General features: G+C 36.9%; 1 protein-coding gene across 10 annotated transcripts in view; it reads right to left on the reverse strand.

Moving 5' to 3' along the window:
- EDEM3 (ER degradation enhancing alpha-mannosidase like protein 3) overlaps nucleotides 1-18,584 on the reverse strand; it is a 77,596-nt gene that overhangs the window by 40,223 nt on the left and 18,789 nt on the right. For all 10 annotated transcript variants that reach the window (XM_059145227.1, XM_059145232.1, XM_059145231.1 and 7 more), the window contains 6 exons: nucleotides 17,628-17,728; nucleotides 16,855-16,894; nucleotides 11,157-11,269; nucleotides 10,084-10,237; nucleotides 3,779-3,913; nucleotides 1,374-1,479 (listed from right to left, as the gene is read on the reverse strand). In XM_059145227.1, coding sequence (XP_059001210.1) covers nucleotides 1,374-1,479; nucleotides 3,779-3,913; nucleotides 10,084-10,237; nucleotides 11,157-11,269; nucleotides 16,855-16,894; nucleotides 17,628-17,728 — 649 coding nt within the window. The remainder of the gene's footprint in view (nucleotides 1-1,373; nucleotides 1,480-3,778; nucleotides 3,914-10,083; nucleotides 10,238-11,156; nucleotides 11,270-16,854; nucleotides 16,895-17,627; nucleotides 17,729-18,584) is intronic.

The following is an 18,584-nucleotide window of genomic DNA, read 5'->3' on the forward strand; positions in this document are numbered from 1 at the left end:
TTTTAAGAATACATACTGATGCAATAAAACTTTATTAAAAGCAAATGATCAGTAGAAGATAAGAATGCTATTTCAATTAGAGAAGGCAGAGGTATGGGACTGCAGAAGTGGAGTCAAGGATCATACGCACAAGTGTTTGTCATCAAGTAATGGTCCACTTGTGGGTCCTTATTACCTTATTAAAAACGATTAAATAGGGGCACCTGGGCAGCTCAGTGGGTTAAGCCTCTGCCTTCACCACAGGTCATGATCTCAGGGTCCTGGGACTGAGCCCTGCATTGAGCTCTCTGCTCAGCGGGGAGCCTGCTTCTCCCCCACTCTCTCTGCCTGCCTCTCGGCCTACTTGTGATCTGTCAAATAAAATCTAAAAAAAAAAAAAGGATTAAGTAAAATGGGCCATGCATAGACCAATGATGAGTGTGTCATCATCACTGATTAGGATTAGGATTAGGACAAGGATTAGGATTAATTTAAAATGAATTCTGACTAATTAATTTGTACCTGAGTTCCAAGCAGATTAAAAAACAGAAAAGAAATGGTAGAATTCTGAAACCAGAATTCTGATTAGTTTCAAGAACCATCTACATAAAATTTGAAAAAAACCTTACATAATACTAAATAGACAAAAAATAAGATAATCTTACTAAGAATAAATATTCTAGTATATTTCCATTCACCTATGCTCTATAAGGGTGTCTTATAAAGATAAAATTATATTCTTTACATAATTCTATATCCTGTTTGTTCATGTAACATTTGTCTCATGATTCCAATTCATTTCAATAACATCTAGTGACAACATTATTAAATATAGATTTCTACTTAATGTGAGACAACTGAGGTATTCTGATTCTTTAGTTCTCAAGAAAACTAGTTCTAGGGACGCCTGGGTGGCTCAGTTGGTTGGACGACTGCCTTCGGCTCAGGTCATGATCCCGGAGTCCCAGGATCGAATCCCACATCGGGCTCCCAGCTCCATGGGGAGTCTGCTTCTCCCTCTGACCTTCTCCTCGCTCATGCTCTCTCTCACTGTCTCTCTCTTTCAAATAAATAAATAAAATCTTTAAAAAAAAGAAAAGAAAGAAAACTAGTTCTAGTGTTTCATCCATATCATATCTATAATGCTGTATCAATTAAGGTATGAAATAAAACAGTAAGTCCATCTAGAATAAATGTGCTATTTTTGGATCCCAAAGAAGAAAATCAGGTTAAATTAAAATTTCAGCAATCCGGTGAAAAACTATGCTTTATACTGTCCCAAAGATTATTTTAACAAATGAAAATCCTTTCTTCCCCATTCAGAGTATGTGAAGGCTTGATTTAAAAAGCCCAACTTACATGAAAAAAAAAGAGAGAGCGCCCAACTTACATACCTTTTCTTACCCAATCTCCAGTATGAATATTTATAGTCACACCCACTAAATTACTACTTCGTTGTCTTTTTTCCCAGAGAAAATCAAGAGCTTTTCTTGCGTATTCCTATGATTAAAAAAAAGAAAAAAGGATACTAGAAGAACTGCATGTCTCTGGCAAACAGGAAACAAAGAAACAAAAGTCAAAGGCTCATAGAATATTTTAAGGATTACATAAAATTCCTATGATAATCATTTATAATATACATTAAATTTCCTTATAAGTCAATCTTGGCTCTTTTTCAGCCAATCAAGCCCAGTTAAAAAGAATGAGTCTAAAAATACTACTTAGTGGCAGTGATCTCAGTTTGAGACCTTCATGTTCGTCTAGATTAGTAGTACAAGTTCACATTCATATACATGTATTAGAAAATTATATTAATTGCGGCCATAATTAAATGCACTTCTTAAAATAATTTCTATCACTTAAATACAAAGTGAAAATCTCCTCACAGACTCTTACTTAGAGAATTCCAAAGTTGGTATGTCATCTCTGAAACACAAACAGGCATTTCAAGAACCCACTTTTTACACAGCATACAAGTTTGTTAGTGAAGAGTAAATAAATTCACTAGTATTCATTTGCCAATACCAAACATAACCTTATGACACCATTTCTCTTCTTTTTCACTTATTTTTATCCATTGGCCACGAAATTAAAATAGTTTCTGATCAAATTCTTAGGTCTGGATAAAAAGAGGTTATAAAACATAAAAGCATAAGACATGTGCAGCAGAGTTTCTAAGTTAAACTTAATTTCGGAATGTGAATCTACTTAGCATTGGAGAAGTACTTCTACAGAGAAGCACTTCTACAAAAGAAAAAAAAAATCATTAAACCAATTTGCCACTTTGCATATTTAAGAACAGGGTATAAAATAGTCTTCGCTCTTAAGTCAATTTATTTATGCTGACTTTTTTAAACAAAGCAGACTATGGCTTTAATTAAATGCTATTAATTTCAGAGCCAGAAAGTTTCATAAAGATTATATTTTCCTGTTCCTATCTTACAGCTAAGAAAACAGGCCCAGTGAAATCAAAGATTTAACCGGAGTTTAAAACTGAATTACAGAACAATATGAGAATTCAGAGCTCTTTATATATTAGATCAAAAGTCATTTTGCCAGATAGTATTTTAGGCATTATGAAGCCATATAGTCACTGTCACAATTACTCAACTCTTGTCACTTCAGCACAGATGCAGTCATAGATACAAATAAATAAATAAGCATGGATGTGTTTCAATAAAACTTTATTCACAAAAATAGGCATTGGCTAGATCTGGCCCCGTGGCTGTTGTTTGCCAACCCTGTATTTGATCGATGCTGTCAAATGCATCGTGTTGCTTCTCTTAAAATAAATTACTGTATATTCATGAAGTTAAAAACATCATAATTTCCAAATAGATTTATTCATAAGTACAAAATAGACCAGTGGAAAGAGTATGGGCTTTGAATTTAGAAAGGCTTGGATTCTAATTTCAATTCTACTCATTCATCCATAGCTGTGCATCTTATACTCTTCGAGTTTCACTTTCCTAACCTATAAATGCATCAGTATCTCAGAGTTTGTAGTTCAAATTAGACTGTGCAAAAGTGACTATACTTTTCAATAAAAGGAAAATACATCAGCAAAGTACAGAATAAAATCAAACCAAACGTGATAAATCTGTCCTTGACACTCTGAACATACAGATACACAAAGACCACTTGACTTGTTTTACTTACACTCAGATCCAATGTCTCTAATGCTAATATATATTCCCTAGTTTTGCTTGCTATATGTGTGCCATTTGCTGAATTTTTAAAAATTTTCCCAAGTCATATTTTTAAAAAGAGGGTGTTTTGTGATACTACTCCACACAATAATTTGCCTAAACATATAGATAAAATTAAAGTGTGAGACATAGCTAGTCTATAACAAATTACTTGGGGAATATTAAGTCTTTTGGATAAAAAATAACATTAACCTTGGAGGTAAACAAACTTACAGATATGACTATCAAGACAAGTGCAAAAATTATACTGTTTCAGTGAGGTTCTCAGATATGCAACAGATCATCTAGAAGTATAACAAATAAAACAAACAGTTTGTCATGTAAGACATCTGTGATATCAACTTCATATAATATGGCTAGATATCTCCTAAGAATAAACCTAAACATTTATAGTTTGTGAAAAATGCAGTTGTATTAACTCACAATGACTTCTAGGTTTTTGACAAAAATCGTATAATGGAATCTAAACAAAAGTGTATAAAATGATAGCAATCCTCTAACTGATAATCCTCATACTTGAACAATGAAAAAAAAGATATAAAGTTAGTTACGCCCAATACCCAAGAGATCAAAGACTATGAAAAGCAAACCTCAAATATTGTTGCTCCTGTGAATCGACTTAAAGCCGCAAACTCAAGGATCAAGGTACCTGCACAAGCTGTACAGGTATCTGTCTCAGTTCCAGTCCGAGCTTCTGGTTTTCTGATACCAAACTTTAAATTAATCTAAATAAAACCAGAAGATTATCATTAGCAACTATGAACAGGAAATGGCTTCTGGATAAGAGATTACTTTTCAATCAAGATTCTTCATCAAATCATCATAAAATATCTCAACACTGAAATTTGATGATCTTTGTGACTTTCCAATTTAACATCTAGAGAAGAATATTCTACACATATAACATTCATGGGGTAAGAAAGTTTTCATTGATTTCCTTCCTTAATGAGACCAAAATTCAGTACCTATATAAGAATAACATAGGGGGGTGCCTGGGTGGCTCAGCGGGTTAAAGACTCTGCCTTCAGCTCGGGTCATGATCCCAGTGTCCTGGGATCGAGCCCCACATCAGGCTCTCTGCTCAGCAGGGAGACTGCTTCCTCTTCTCTCTCTCTCTCTGCCTGCCTCTCTGCCTACTTGTGATCTCAGTCTGTCAAATAAATAAATAAAATCTTAAAAAAAAAAAAGAATTACATAGGGAAAATACCTAGTTCTATATCAATTTTATTCTCTGAACAGTCTGAAACTAGACTAGCTCTAAAAGAAATTTGAGAATTTATGAAAAACCAGTACTATATTAGTCCTTCACAGCAAAAAAAACAAAAAAACACTGATTAAGTTATGGTATGTATTCAAAAGGAGATTAAAATTTTGTTTACAGCTTTTAAAAGTTTTAAAATGTAGAGTATATTGCCTTGCTGACAGGCTATCAAGCAACACAGAAAATTTTTTCAAAAGAGTATTTTCTTAATAATTCAAAGACAGCCAAATTACATTATAAACCTAGATTAACCAGAAACAAACTGACCAGAAACTGATTAAAACTTGAATGGTCTTCTGCAGTCTAAATAAATATAAAAAAGAGCAAGCATACAGCAAGGATTTCATATAACAATAAACAAAAACATCAAATACAAATGTTTCCAGATCAGTTATTATTCAGACTCTGTAAGGAGAAGTTCAAATAAATTCATATTTCAACTTATCTGCAGAAATCAAGTGCTGGGTAAGCCTATTACCTTAATAGCGCCCAACTGACTCTCTAGGAAGCAAGGAGACAGGGATAATACCCACTTACCACCAACAGACAAACAACAAAAGTGAAATGTACATGAGACATGAGGAGTGGATTGTTGCACTGGCTGTTTACCTCACTTTCCAAAATGTCACTTGAGGCATACAAATGCTGTACAAATGGAACTAACAACAAATGCTAAGATCTAAAACTCAGAAGAAATCTCACAGATATTTGATAAAATATCACTGGATTGGGAATAGCTGAGAGCTAACAATAGCAAAGTCCAGGGAAGTGGTCATAAGAAAGCAAAGGCAAGACAGAAAACATTTATATTCCATTTTTAGTATCTCTTCTCTTAACAAAAAAAAAAAGGAAATACTTTGACACACTGAAGTTCTGTACGTCAAAAATATTTAAGATGGTTGTATATTGCATTATAGTCATTACTGTCCCAAGATGGTTGGTACTAATGATATAAAAGGTTTATTTCTTAATATAACTATCTCTAGTATCATATCATTTCCATCTCCTATGCTGAAGATCCGCATTATTAAACAACTTACAAATGCAAAACCTCCAGAGGGCACCACGGTTTTTATAAGACAAGGAAAAAGGGCTGAGTGCTTATGTTAATCCTCTTGTTGAGTTTTGCTCTAGAGGCTGTTGAGATAAGCTGCAGTCCTCCTGACTAGATCTCAGAAGACCAGTGTAGAGGGCGCAGGTAGGAGCATCTGTTTAGTCACGTGCAAGTTAGAAACAAGGAGGTTATTGCCCTTTACTTGAAAGGTTTCAGACAAAAAGGGTTAAAAATATAATAAAGGTTTTTTACTTAGAAGGAAATCTGGAAGCTGCTTTCTCCCTCCTGGTCCTATGTTCCTGGGAATCACAAAGTAGTCCTTGAAAGGAACATTTTTTTTTTTATTGAAAGGTAGAAGTTTAAATTACCTACACTAAATTTATCTAGGCTATATATTTGCTATACCCTAAAGACCCCTAAAGTACAAAATCAAAATGGAACTGCCATTAACCCTATGTTTTATGGATATAATCATCTACCTGACCTTAGAAATGAGGTCTTAAATGAAAAACTGGCAAAGTACTTTTAATTAACTTTGAGGAAATGGCATCACAAAGTGTCGACTGCCTCTAGGGTTTATAGGGAGATGTAACAAATGACCATTAACCAATAAAATATAATTTCTGTCCAGCAAATTCTTGAGTTAAAAGCAATAATGCAATACTCTTAATTATGTATGCATACCTAAGAAACACTGTACACATTTTCATGAGTAAAAGCTCGTAAGTCTGGAAAGGCAAGGAAGACAGTTTCTATCAGCAGTCCTCTTCTAAAAGGAAATTTTTATAATTTTCTTGATACTTCAGAGAATAAGAAAACAATACATTTTCTTTATTTTACTCGAATACTCTTAGTAGCTATTGTTTTAATTCCTCTTCTATTTCTCGTGTTATGACAAAAGTGAAGAAATGCTAGATTGCCCCAAATGTAGCACTTCCTATTAAAACAAAAACTAAAAGTATTTACTAAAAGTAAATACAAGGGGCGCCTGGGTGGCTCAGTGGGTCAAAGACTCTGCCTTCAGCTCAGGTCATGATCCCAGGGTCCTGGGATTGAGCCCCGAATTGGGCTCTCTGCTCAGCAAGGAGCCTGCTTCTTCCTCTCTCTCTCTGCCTGCCTCTCTGCCTACTTGTGATCTCTGTCAAATAAATAAATTTAAAAAAAAAAAAATCTTAAAAATAAAAAGTAAATTCAATTAAAAAAATACCTGGGTTATTTGAAATAACTTTGTTTTTAATTTTAATATGCTAAGAAAACAAAAAGATCAACAAACAAGTTTACCCACATCAAAAAGCAAAGAAATTCCAATTAAAACAAGACTGCATTTCTTCTCATCCAATTGGGAAAATAATAACAATACACACTGTTGGCAACAGTACAACGACACATACACTTTTATAAAACACTATAAAAGTGTTTTATAGTTATAGTCTAACTATAAAAGTGGAACTCTTCTGCAGAGCAACTGGGCAAGAAGTACCCAAAGCCTTAAAAAACATTCCCTATTTGGGGCGCCTGGGTGGCTCAGTGGGTTAAGCCTCTGCCTTTGGCTCAGGTTGTGATCTCGGGGTCCTGGAATCGAGCCCCGCGTCGGGCTCTCTGCTCAGTGGGAAGCCTGCTTCCCCCTTGCCTCTCTGCCTACTTGTGATCTCTTTTGCTCTGTCAAATAAATCTTTAAAAAAAAAATTCCCTATTTCTGGGACTTACTATTTCCTCTTCTAGTAACTTATCCTATGGAAGAAGTAAAGAGATCTGTACAAAGATGTTTGCAGAAGAGCTATTCAAAATATCAAAAGTGAGAAATTTAGATAAGAGATTTAATAGTCTGTTTCTCTAAACAAACAAAATAAGTGTTGGTCACGATCCACTAAACTGGTGGGTAAAGTATTATGCCTTCAGTTTGAAAAGCACTGCTCTACATTATGCTCTCTAGTCAAAGGTTTCTTGATGGTGAAAGTGAGTCTTACTTGATTTATATTGGGAGAAAAAAGTTATTCCAGGTAATAGAGATGAAAGGCCTAACAGCATGGAAATAGAAAAAAACAAAAAACAAAGGAAAAGATGACCTTAGGTGGTTGGGGGGAGGACACTATTAGATTTTTCTGGCTGAAATGGAACACTCATTTCATTGGGGTATGAGGTTCTGAGAGCATGTCAGAAAGTCTATTGCCAAACCATAATAATAATAAATTCTGAATTCTCATAATAAATTCTGAAAGTTAAAAGATACTCTGTACAGGGGAGCCTGGGTGGCTCAAGATGTTAAAGCCTCTGCCTTTGGCTCAGGTCATGATCCCGGGGTCCTGGGATTGAGCCCCGCATCAGGCTCTCTGCTCAGCAGGGAGTACCTGCTTCCCTTCTTGTCTCTCTGCCTGCCTCTCTGCCTACTTGTGATCTCTGTCGGTCAAATAAATAAATAAAATCTTAACAAAAAAAAGATACTCTGTACAATCACAAGTAGGCAGAGCAGCAGACAGAGAGAGGGGGAAGCAGGCTCCCCGATGAGCAGAGAGCCCAATGCGGGGCTTCATCCCAGGACTCTGAGATCATCACCCGAGCTGAAGGCAGAGGCCCAACCCACTGAGGCACCCAGGTGCCCCCGTTTTGAGATACTGGGTTGGTAGTACAAGAAAGCCGGCTGCAGAGTCAACTGAGGGAGTTTTGTATTCCCCCCGAGAAAATGTTATATTAAGCAAAGGGGAAAAAGCCAATGAATACGAAAAGAACTTTATATGTTGGTTTATTTCTTTATTATTTTTTTAAATTTTATTTATTTATTTGAGAGAGAGAGCATGAGCAGGGTGAGGGGCAGAGGGAGAAGCAGACTCCCTGCTGAGCAGGGAGCAGGGCTTCATCCCTGGACTCCAGGATTTCCGGATCATGACCTTAGTCAAAAGCAGCTGCTTGGGGCGCCTGGGTGGCTCAGTGGGTTAAGCCTCTGCCTTTGGCTCAGGTCATGATCTCAGGGTCCTGGGATCGAGCCCCACATGGTGCTCTCTGCTAAGCAGGGAGCCTGCTTCCCTTCCTCTCTGCCTACTTGTGATCTCTCTCTCTCTCTCTCTCGGTCAAATAAATAAATAAAATCTTTAAAAATAAATAAATAAATAAATAAATAAATAAATAAATAAATAAAATCTTTAAAAAAAAAAAAAAAAGGGTGCCTGGGTGGCTCAGTGGGTTAAGCCGCTGCCTTCAGCTCAAGTCATGATCTCAGAGTCCTGGGATCGAGTCCCGCATCGGGCTCTCTGCTCAGCAGGGAGCCTGCTTCCTCCTCTCTCTCTCTCTCTGCCTGCCTCTCTGCCTACTTGTGATCTCTGTCAAATAAATAAATAAAATCTTTAAAAAAAAAAAAAGCAGCTGCTTAACTAACTGAGCCACCCAAGCCCCCCTGACTTATTTCTTTATTAATGCTATTGGTCTCTCCTTCCTGTCCAAGTTAGACACCTCAGTCATTACTAAGTTGTGTATAATTCCTAAACTACTGTACATACCCATCTTATTCCTATTTTACTCTTTTCCCTCTGGCTTATTCTTTAGAGACTTAAAAAATTAATCTTACCGGGCGCCTGGGTTAAAGCCTCTGCCTTCAGCTCAGGTCATGATCCCAGGGTCCCGGGATAGAGCCCCACTTCCGGGCTCTCTGCTCAGCAGGGAGCCTGCTTCCCCCTCTCACTCTGCCTGCCTCTCTGCCTACTTGTGATCTCTCTTTGTCAAATAAATAAATAAAATCTTAAAAAAAAAAATCTCAAAATGAATGCTTTCTGTGTTTTCACCTAGTTGGAACCCTTCCCTACCCTTTATTCTCTCACATTACATCCTTTAAGGGTCTGTTTGCCTCTAATTCTTCAATTGTTTTCTAAAACACCTCCTTTTGTCTTAGGTGTTTTCTTAAGTATCTAAATCTCATCATCCCAAAGCTACAACTGTGTGGTTCCTCCAGAGTCTCTGAACCCCCTCCTTCCCACTGCTCTACTTCCTCATTCCCTTCTTTCTTTAAATTTAAATTTATTTTTTTAAGATTTTGTTTCTTTATTTGAAAGAGAAAGAGATCACAAGTAGGCAGAGAGACAGGCAGTGAGAGAGAGGAGGAAGCAGGCTTCCCACTGAGCAGAGAGCCTGATGCAGGGCTCAATCCCAGGACCCTAGGATCATGACCTGAGCCGAAGGCTGAGGTTTAACCCACTGAGCCACGCAGGCGCCCCTCCTCATTCCCCTCTGTCTTATATTCTCTCCATATCCTCTCTTCTGGGGAGCCAACACCCACTCTCACTGTTTCAAATGTATCTTCCGCACAAATAATTCTGTGCCCAAATTCTAGTCTGGCATCTGTTTCTTCCTTCTTTGCAGCATAATCTAATCTATGGTTACATGGTGACACATAAAAGCCTTAAATGAATCTAAACTCTCATATCACTCAAATGCAAAACTGAAATGTCAATATAAATGTTTTATATAGCTATCAAGTATTTTTCTTCAGCCTTAAGCACACGACGAATAATGGCTCCAATTACAAAAATTCATTTCTTTTAAGACCATAAAGGAAGAATATAAGGGCTGCCATATTTTTCAGAATTACTTACTCTTGGATAAGGAAGGCCACTGGTAGTATTGAAAGCTGGTAAAAGTTTGTAACCCAATTGCTTGGCCATTTGGAGAAGTTCATCATTGTACCACTGCATGTACTCCCCTTTTTCTTTCAGCATGATTGCCAATGAGTGTCCACCCAAAAGACCCCTACAAGCACAGAGATGAAACATTATCCACTTCTTACAGATACTTAAAAGTCACCACCTAAAAAGATGTGGGTACCTTGTTATCGACAATTTAGCACACATAAGGAAAGACCTCAGAACATTTTCTTTTTTACACCTAACTCTGGCCGTTCATTTTATGACAAAACACAGATAATACAAGAAAGTTTTAAATGTTCTATCTGCTGAAGTATTTGGCATTCTCAAATACCTTAAAATTTCTTAAAATAAAGAAGACCCTTAAAAACAAAAGACTTGACAACTTTTGATTCTACCAACTTTAAAATTTAACTTAATGATATCATCACATAACCTTTAACTCTTACAGTATAGCATTAAAAAACCCTCCCCAATTCTGTACTAAATATAATAGATTAACAAACTCTGTGAAAAGCTACATAAATATTTCCTAAACTGACTTACTTTACCTGTCAAAAGGAAATGTGTTACAACATACAAGTAACCATTAAATATAAAAATTTAATAATGCTGAAACTTGAATTAATAAATCCTGTAATTCAATATTTTTAAATGTTCTAAAAACATTTTAGATTGTTGAGTTGAGTGGTAGTATTATACATTTAATTTCATTTGGCCCGAAGGGTTACTGGCTAAGATTAGCAAACTACAGAAACTAGTGAAAAACCTGAGCTATAGCTAATATGCAAATGTTCAACCTCTAATCCTTTTTTAATGGGGGGGGGGGGTCTGCAACAATTTCCAATGTCTGCTGCTGTCTGTGCCTAATATAATGCAGTCATCCCAGAGCCTCTGTTTTATAATATCCCAACTTCTATCTTTTAAACATAAGAAATATCTTGCTTTATTACCATCAAGAAATACACAGTAGACCTTGGCTTTTCTGTTATTAAAATTATAGCTTTAGTGTCTTACATACTTACCCAAGAACTCTGATGTTTGTTTCAAAGACTGATACAACTACATCATTATCTAAATTAACATCTCTTAAAACTTTTCTCACCGCATCTTCAAATTCTTTAGTTTTATTTAATACCTAGGAGAAGAAAATTATGAAAATAAAATTCTATCAAGTCAAAGAGAAATAGCATTAGAATGAAATGCTAAAAGTTAATACAGTAAGACTCTAAAAAGTGACATATACAAAATGTTTCCCTTAAACCAATGATAAAAACGTGGTATCTAAAACCCACCAAAATTAACTGCCTATATTATAAGGAATCTTTATATATTTCTTTTTTAGATACACAAAAATCATTAAGACTTTAAAACATCATCAGAACTGTTAACTGGTTTCTTAATATATTACCCTTGACCTAGAGCTACATGAGATGAGCTCTACCAGGATTTGGTTTCCAAGTCAAAATATCACAAAAACCATCCTATTCACCAAACATTATTTTAAAGGTTGCTTGTTTTCAAAAGAGAGCACACCCTTCAGAGAATGACTGACTGACTAATCCTAAACCACATACCACCCGCAATCCTCCCGCATGGATACCCTGACCCTTAACTATAAAGGAGTTTAATGTTGTAATCAAGAGCAAGCCCTGTTTTGAACTCACTACCTGAGTAATCTTGGTCAAGTGACTTCCATCTCTGAACCTCTTCCTTCAACCATAAAAAGAAGAAATATCAAAAAAACTTTAAAAAATTTTTAAAAAAGAAGAAATATCCACTCCTGCAGGATTGCCCTCTTAAATGAGGTAATATATGTAAAGTATTTTCAGTCGAGTGCCTGACTTAGTAAGTGCTTAACATCATTACTGTTATTATTATCATTATCACCATGAGGGTCTAGAATCCTAACTAGGTTAACAATCCTGTGGAATCTTGTGATCAGTTCTGTGAAGGGGCCAATGCATTACATAGTTGCTCTGATTTTTCAGTCAAAATTGAGGCTGTGTCAGAGAGCTCTCTTGTTCAACTATTAAGCCCAACAGTTAAAACCAGAAATAGACAAGACCACTTAATTCATGCTCTAGCTACTACTCATTGTGCTATTGCTCATCACACTTCCCTGAGCCACTGACAAGACATTTTGCAGTGACCAGAACATTCCAACCGCCAGACCAGAAAAGTCCTGATATCAATGGAATGCCTATAAGACCACAGCCTACACATCCCTTCCTTGCCCCTGATTACGGGATGAACACCTACCAACCTCCACCCTCAATCACACGTGCCCGGCCTGCTCTCTTGCATGTACCCCTACCCTCAATCTCACCTTATAAAACTCTAGGTATCCACCTTGTCTGTGGAGAGGTCTGTATTAAGGCCTGTGCCTGCTACCCCCCCAGCTGCCAGGCCCCAAAAGAAATCTCTCCCCTTCTCTTTTCCAAACCTTCCTCTCTTGAGTTACTGGCTTCTCTTGTCACAAGTTTATCTGAGTCTGTTCAACAACAGTGTTGGCATAACCAGCCAGGAGCTCTGCTTCTGATTTGTCCAGCTCCCTCGGCATTCCCAGGGAGAGAGCAGCTGGCTGAGGCAGCGTGCTGGGCCTTACCTGCTCATTTCTTGGGTTAGTGGCTGTGATAAGTTGTTCGATAACTACACAATTACCCGGTATTTAGACCCCAGATCCATTAAAAGTAGTTCTCCTTTTCTTGCTTGTTTAATCTTTCTATTTGATAATACTTCAGAGTGCCTTTCACTTGATTTCTTTCATTAAAAATTCTAATATAGGTATAAAACATTCCATAAGAATATTTGACTAAGACTGAGCCTGGGTGGCTCAGTGGGTTAAAGCCTCTGCCTTTGGCTCAGGTCATGATCCCAGGGTCCTGGGACTGAGCCCTGCATCGGGCTCTCTGCTCAGCGGGGAGCCTGCTTCCTCCTCTCTCTCTGCCTGCCTCTCTGCCTACTTGTGATCTCTGTCTGTCAAATAAATAAATAAAATCTTTTAATTAAAAAAAAAGAAGAATATTTGACAAAAATTCAAATAAAAGTAAAAGTCAGGATAAGTTCTGAGTAAAATATACTATCAAGCCTGCCCTTAAACTGCTTGGGACACCTGGGTGGCTCTGTCAGTTAAGCGTCTGCCTTCGGCTCAGGTCATATTCCCAGGGTCCTGGGATCCAGTCCCACACTGGGCTCCTTGCTCAGTGGGGAGCCTGCTTCTCCCTCTGCCTGCCACTCCCCCTGCTTATGCGCTCTCTCTCTGACAAATAAATAAAATCATAAAAAAAATTAAAAATGATTAAAAAAAACACTCCTCCTTATCCACTTCTATATCCATGTAAATTCTGTAGCAACAAGTGCAGATGCAAATAGCCCTGAATCACTTTTAGAATGAAAATCAACTGTGCTACTCCCCACTCATCCACATTTAGTCTCATTTTGTTACTCTTACTCTTCTTCCTAGGTCTATCTCCTGAGAATTACTCCCAAGAATTATACCAATATTATTTGTTTCAAAGGAGATTAAAAGTGGAAAGAATTCTCTTTGTCCATAATTAGCTAGAAAATTCATTCCAACTGCTCTATTACTTAATGGACTCTTTAAGCTCTTAGCTGATAACAAAGATGAATTCAGGCCTCTTCCTTTCCGCACCATCTTTGATTTGTTTTGGTATCTATCTTTCTACAGCTTACATGGTAATGTAGACTATAAAGATCACACGTGATACATTCTATTATTATTTTCAAATAAGTCAAATAAAATAATCACAATGTAAAGGTAAGGTAAATCAGAAATACTATTAAGTGTATTACTAAAATGTACCAAAACAATTCCTTTTTTTAGTAGGAAAAAATTTTCTAAACTAATTTTCTGTTTAAACTAGACAGAAAATTCTATTTAAAAAAATGTTTCAAACAGTAATAAAAATTCAAAATGAATTTTTATCTTTCAAAGTTATGATGGTATGTAGTAAGTTACTTAGGCTATTCCTACTTGAAGAGACTAAAATTTAAAGAGTTTATAAAGTATTCTTTTTTTCAGTGTTCCAAGATTCATTGTTTATGTACCACACCCAGTGCTCCATGCAATAAGTGCCCTCCTCAATACCCAGCAGCAGGCTCACCCATCTCCCCACACCTCTCCCCTCCCAAACCCTCAGTTTGTTTTTCATAGTCCACAGTCTCTCCTGCTTCTTTCCCCCCTCCGATTTATCCCAATTCACTTTTAAGTATCATTTTTTAAATGTAAGATTTTTATCTACCTTTCTTAACTCCTTCTGAGGGTAATTTCAACAAATAGAGTTATTTATCTGAATCTGAACCAAAGATAAGTAAGAAATAACATGTTTATAGTTAATAAGAAACTTAGATACCTAATTTAGGCCCTTCTAAGGTGAAAACAGGAGCCCAGAGAAGTTAAATGATTTGACCGAGGTTGCACACATCAGTATTATGTGATCACTCCTTATTACTCCCTGCCACAAGGAGCCAGAACTCAAGTTTATACCACACAGTATGGAGAGTATGGCCTGTTAACCAGCACGAACAGCACCACCAAGTGGCAGCTAATTAGAAACACAGATTCTTGGACCCTACCTTCAGTCTACTGGATCAGAATCTGCATTTTAGCAAGATCCCTAGGTGACTTGTAATACATTGAAGTTTAAAAAGTACTGCAGTATTATACAGTATTTCTCAAACTTTATCATATATCAGAATCATCTGGAAGCTTGTTAAAAAACAGACTGCTGGGCCTCGCTCCCAGACTGTCTGATTTAGTATGTCTGGGATGAGGCGCTAGAATTTTCCATTTCTAACAAGTTGTCAGGTGCTGCTGCTGCTGACGGTCCTGGGATATTTTGCAAATTAAAGCCAAAGTATACAACTGGTATAACATGAAAGACAGAACCTTTGTAATAATGAATGGCTCCTCAATTAGAAGCCAACAGATTTCTAAATTTAGGAAAGTTATGTAGCCTGATACTACCTTTTCTCCTTCATTTCTGTTAAGATTTTTTAAAGCATATGATATCTGAGATCCATGTTCAAGAAAATCTTACAGAGAGATGATGGGGAATTTGCTATATGGAAAGAAAGCCAAGCTGACAGAACGAGAGACAAAGTTAAGTTCAGCTGTGATCCTTCCTAACACAAAGCTACTGCTCCTCACTTACTTCCCCCACGTCAAGGTAGACCTGAGAAGTATGACCTAGCTACAGTTACAAGGACACCACCTGGCTTCTTCCAGTGTGGCAATCTGTGCCTCCCGGGATATCTTGTTTACCTTTGCCTTTTATTTGTAAAGGAAGCCCTGTTATAACAGAACACATAGGACCACTAAACCAAAAATAAGGCATACAAATATTCTCATTCTCATAATCATGATAATACAGTTCCCATATTCCTTTAATCTCTGAGAAATAAAGTCACAACTTTTGAAACCCTGACCCAACTGTAAAAGTTGTAAACAATGCAGGCTTCACAACAAAAATCTTCTCAACCATGGCTGCATTTTATAAATGAAGAGAAGCTTTAGGAGCATAAATAGTAATAAAGCCCTGCTCCAGAATAATTAAATCAGAGTAATTCATGAGAAGGGGATATTCTTTAAAACTTCATAGGTCATCCTCCTAAGGTGCTGGTATAGAAGGAGGGATGAGGGACGCCTGGGTGGCTCAGTTGGTTAAGCAGCTGCCTTCAGCTCAGGTCATGATCCCAGCATCCTGGGATCGAGTCCCACATCGGGCTCCTTGCTCAGCGGGGAGCCTGCTTCTCCCTCTGCCTCTGCCTGCCATTCTGTCTGCCTGTGCTTGCTCTCTCCCTCCCCCTCTCTCTGATAAATAAATAAAATCTTTAAAAAAAAAAAAAAAAAAGAAGGAGGGATGAGAAGGGAAGTGAAAGGGAAGAGAAGAGGATAGGAAAGGAAAAGAAAAGAAAAAGAGAATGCCCATTGAAAAAAGAACGTACAAACAATATTGGAAAGAAAAGCTTGGTTCCGAAAAGTTCCTGCCAGCCCAAAGATTTTTTTTTTGTTGTTTTTTAAAATATTAATCAATCCTCAAGACATTTACTCAAAGTTGAGAATTAGGTCTTAAGGAAAATCCTGAAACAAGCCTATACTGTAAGTGATCTCAAAGTAAAAAATTAGATACTGTATATAGAAATTATGACATCTGGAACTCAATCTTTCTCCTCTGTCATTACAAACCATCCCAACCAGAATTAATTAAAATGATTTTTATCCCATGAGGTCAAAAACAGTTGCCAAGAAGTGAACACCTGGTGCTAAAAATCACTGGTGTAAAAAAATTAAATTTTTTTATGAACCTAAGAATTCTAGTTTAACAACTTCAGTATCATTGTGGCATGCCGTTCTGGATCAAGAATATCAGTGGCATTTTCTAGAATTAATTTCTTCCAATAGCTTCAACCTCCTTGCATAATGGGGAAACAACTTTCCTGATTAAAAGTGCCATCACATAAGCTACCATACCTATAAATTATTTTAATACCTCCATGACTTCTACATACTTTCACTTGATATTTACATGACATCAACTCAATACTGTGAAAGAGCTATTTAGAAGCAAAGCTCAGAAGACCTTAAATTCTGAAAACTTCTACTTCAGACTTAATGCATCATGACTGCATTCGTAATATTTTGAGTGTACAAATTATGAAATTTATAAAATAAGTAAATTCAAGAGGATTCAAACCTACCACAAGAGTGTCCAAAGAATCAATCAGTGTCAGGGAAAATCTAAGAAACAAGTATAATGAGACACAAACCATTAGAAGTCTGAATATTTTATCCATGAACGTATAAGCAGATCTATCTATGACTTATCGACTGGCAGTTTCTATCAGCTAGGACTTCCAGGCATCTATAGTACAATGTAACCTATAAAGCACCGAAGGCACCTGAAAAGGCTTAAACATTACATTTAATATTCAGTGTATCTACGTATCTTTCAAAATGAATAGAAATATTCATTAACTCTCTTTTAAAGCAAATAAAATTATTAAACCATCAAAATATGAAACCATCAAGGTGCCTGGGTGGCTCAGTCAGTTAAGCATCTGCCTTCAGCTCAGGTCATGATCCTGGGATCCTGCAATCAAGTCCTATGTTGGGCTCTCCGTTCAGCAGGGAGTCTGCTTCTCCCTCTCCCTCTGCCCACCCTCCCACCACTTTTACTCTCTCTCTCAAATAATTAAAAAATAAAAAATATTAAACTATGAACACTTTACAATGTATCAATGACTTTATATACATTTCAAAAGTTATATTCATCTTAGAAACTCTTCACTGATCTAAGAGGTAAACTGATTTTTTATAAACATAACAGAAGGAAATAAAAGAGTTTAAAGTCTCACTTAAAGCAGTCCTTGAAATTTAACCAACCCCCAGAAATACAACTGTAAGCTGCATCTAGGATGTCTATGACTTCAGAACCCTGAGCTGCCACACCATCCATCGCGTTAATACTCACTTTCCCAAGGCATCATCAACATCCCCCCGACTTGGCTCTTGGCCTCTAACGCGACCTCTACAGGTTAAAGGCATGAGTTCATCAGCTGGGTAAGCATGTTCCTGCAAGGGAAATTACAGTGAGTCACTGAAGAAAATAAGAGAAAGCAAACTTCATCTAGAGGACACAATTTTCTTGCAGTTATTTTTTAAAAAGGAAGATGCAAGTTACTCAGAAGTTCTACTATTCTTAAGTCTATGGGAACCTTTTCAAAAATTTAAAGTCATACGTGCCTAAGAAAAAAATGCTAAAAAATCTTTCTTTAAAAATCTGATAATCTGGGCGCCTGGGTGGCTCAGTGGGTTAAGCCGCTGCCTTCGGCTCAGGTCATGATCTCAGGGTCCTGGGATCGAGTCCCGCATCGGGCTCTCTGCTCAGCAGGGAGCCTGCTTCCTCCTCTCTCCCTCTGCCTGCCTCTCTGCCTACTTGTGATCTCTGTCTGTCAAATAAATTAAAAAAAAAAAAAAAAAAATCTGATAATCTGCTTCCATTCGACCAAATCTCACTCTTCAGAGATAACGACTGTTAAGACTGGCATTTATGCTTCCAAATTTATCCACATACATTAAAATACAGGCACATACATAATTTACATTTTATTTACAAATAGGTACTCATGCCATAGGCACACATTGCTCTAAAATTGGTTTACTTTAATCACCATGGGGTTTTTCCACGCTAGAATTTTATAAATGTGTTTTTTAACTACAAAGTGGTCATTTAATATTAGCTAATATTACCAAGTACTTATGTTTTAAGCACTGTTTTACACAGTTTAGTTCATTTCATTATCACACCTCTGAAACAGATTCAATTATCCCTATTTTACAGAGGAGAAAACTGAGGCCAAGAGAAGGCAAGTAAGCCCAGACATGCAACTAGTAAATGACAAATCCAGAATTTGAGCCTGGCGACCTG

This window comes from Mustela lutreola, chromosome 14 (assembly GCF_030435805.1).
Source record: "Mustela lutreola isolate mMusLut2 chromosome 14, mMusLut2.pri, whole genome shotgun sequence".
Taxonomy (NCBI): domain Eukaryota; kingdom Metazoa; phylum Chordata; class Mammalia; order Carnivora; family Mustelidae; genus Mustela; species Mustela lutreola.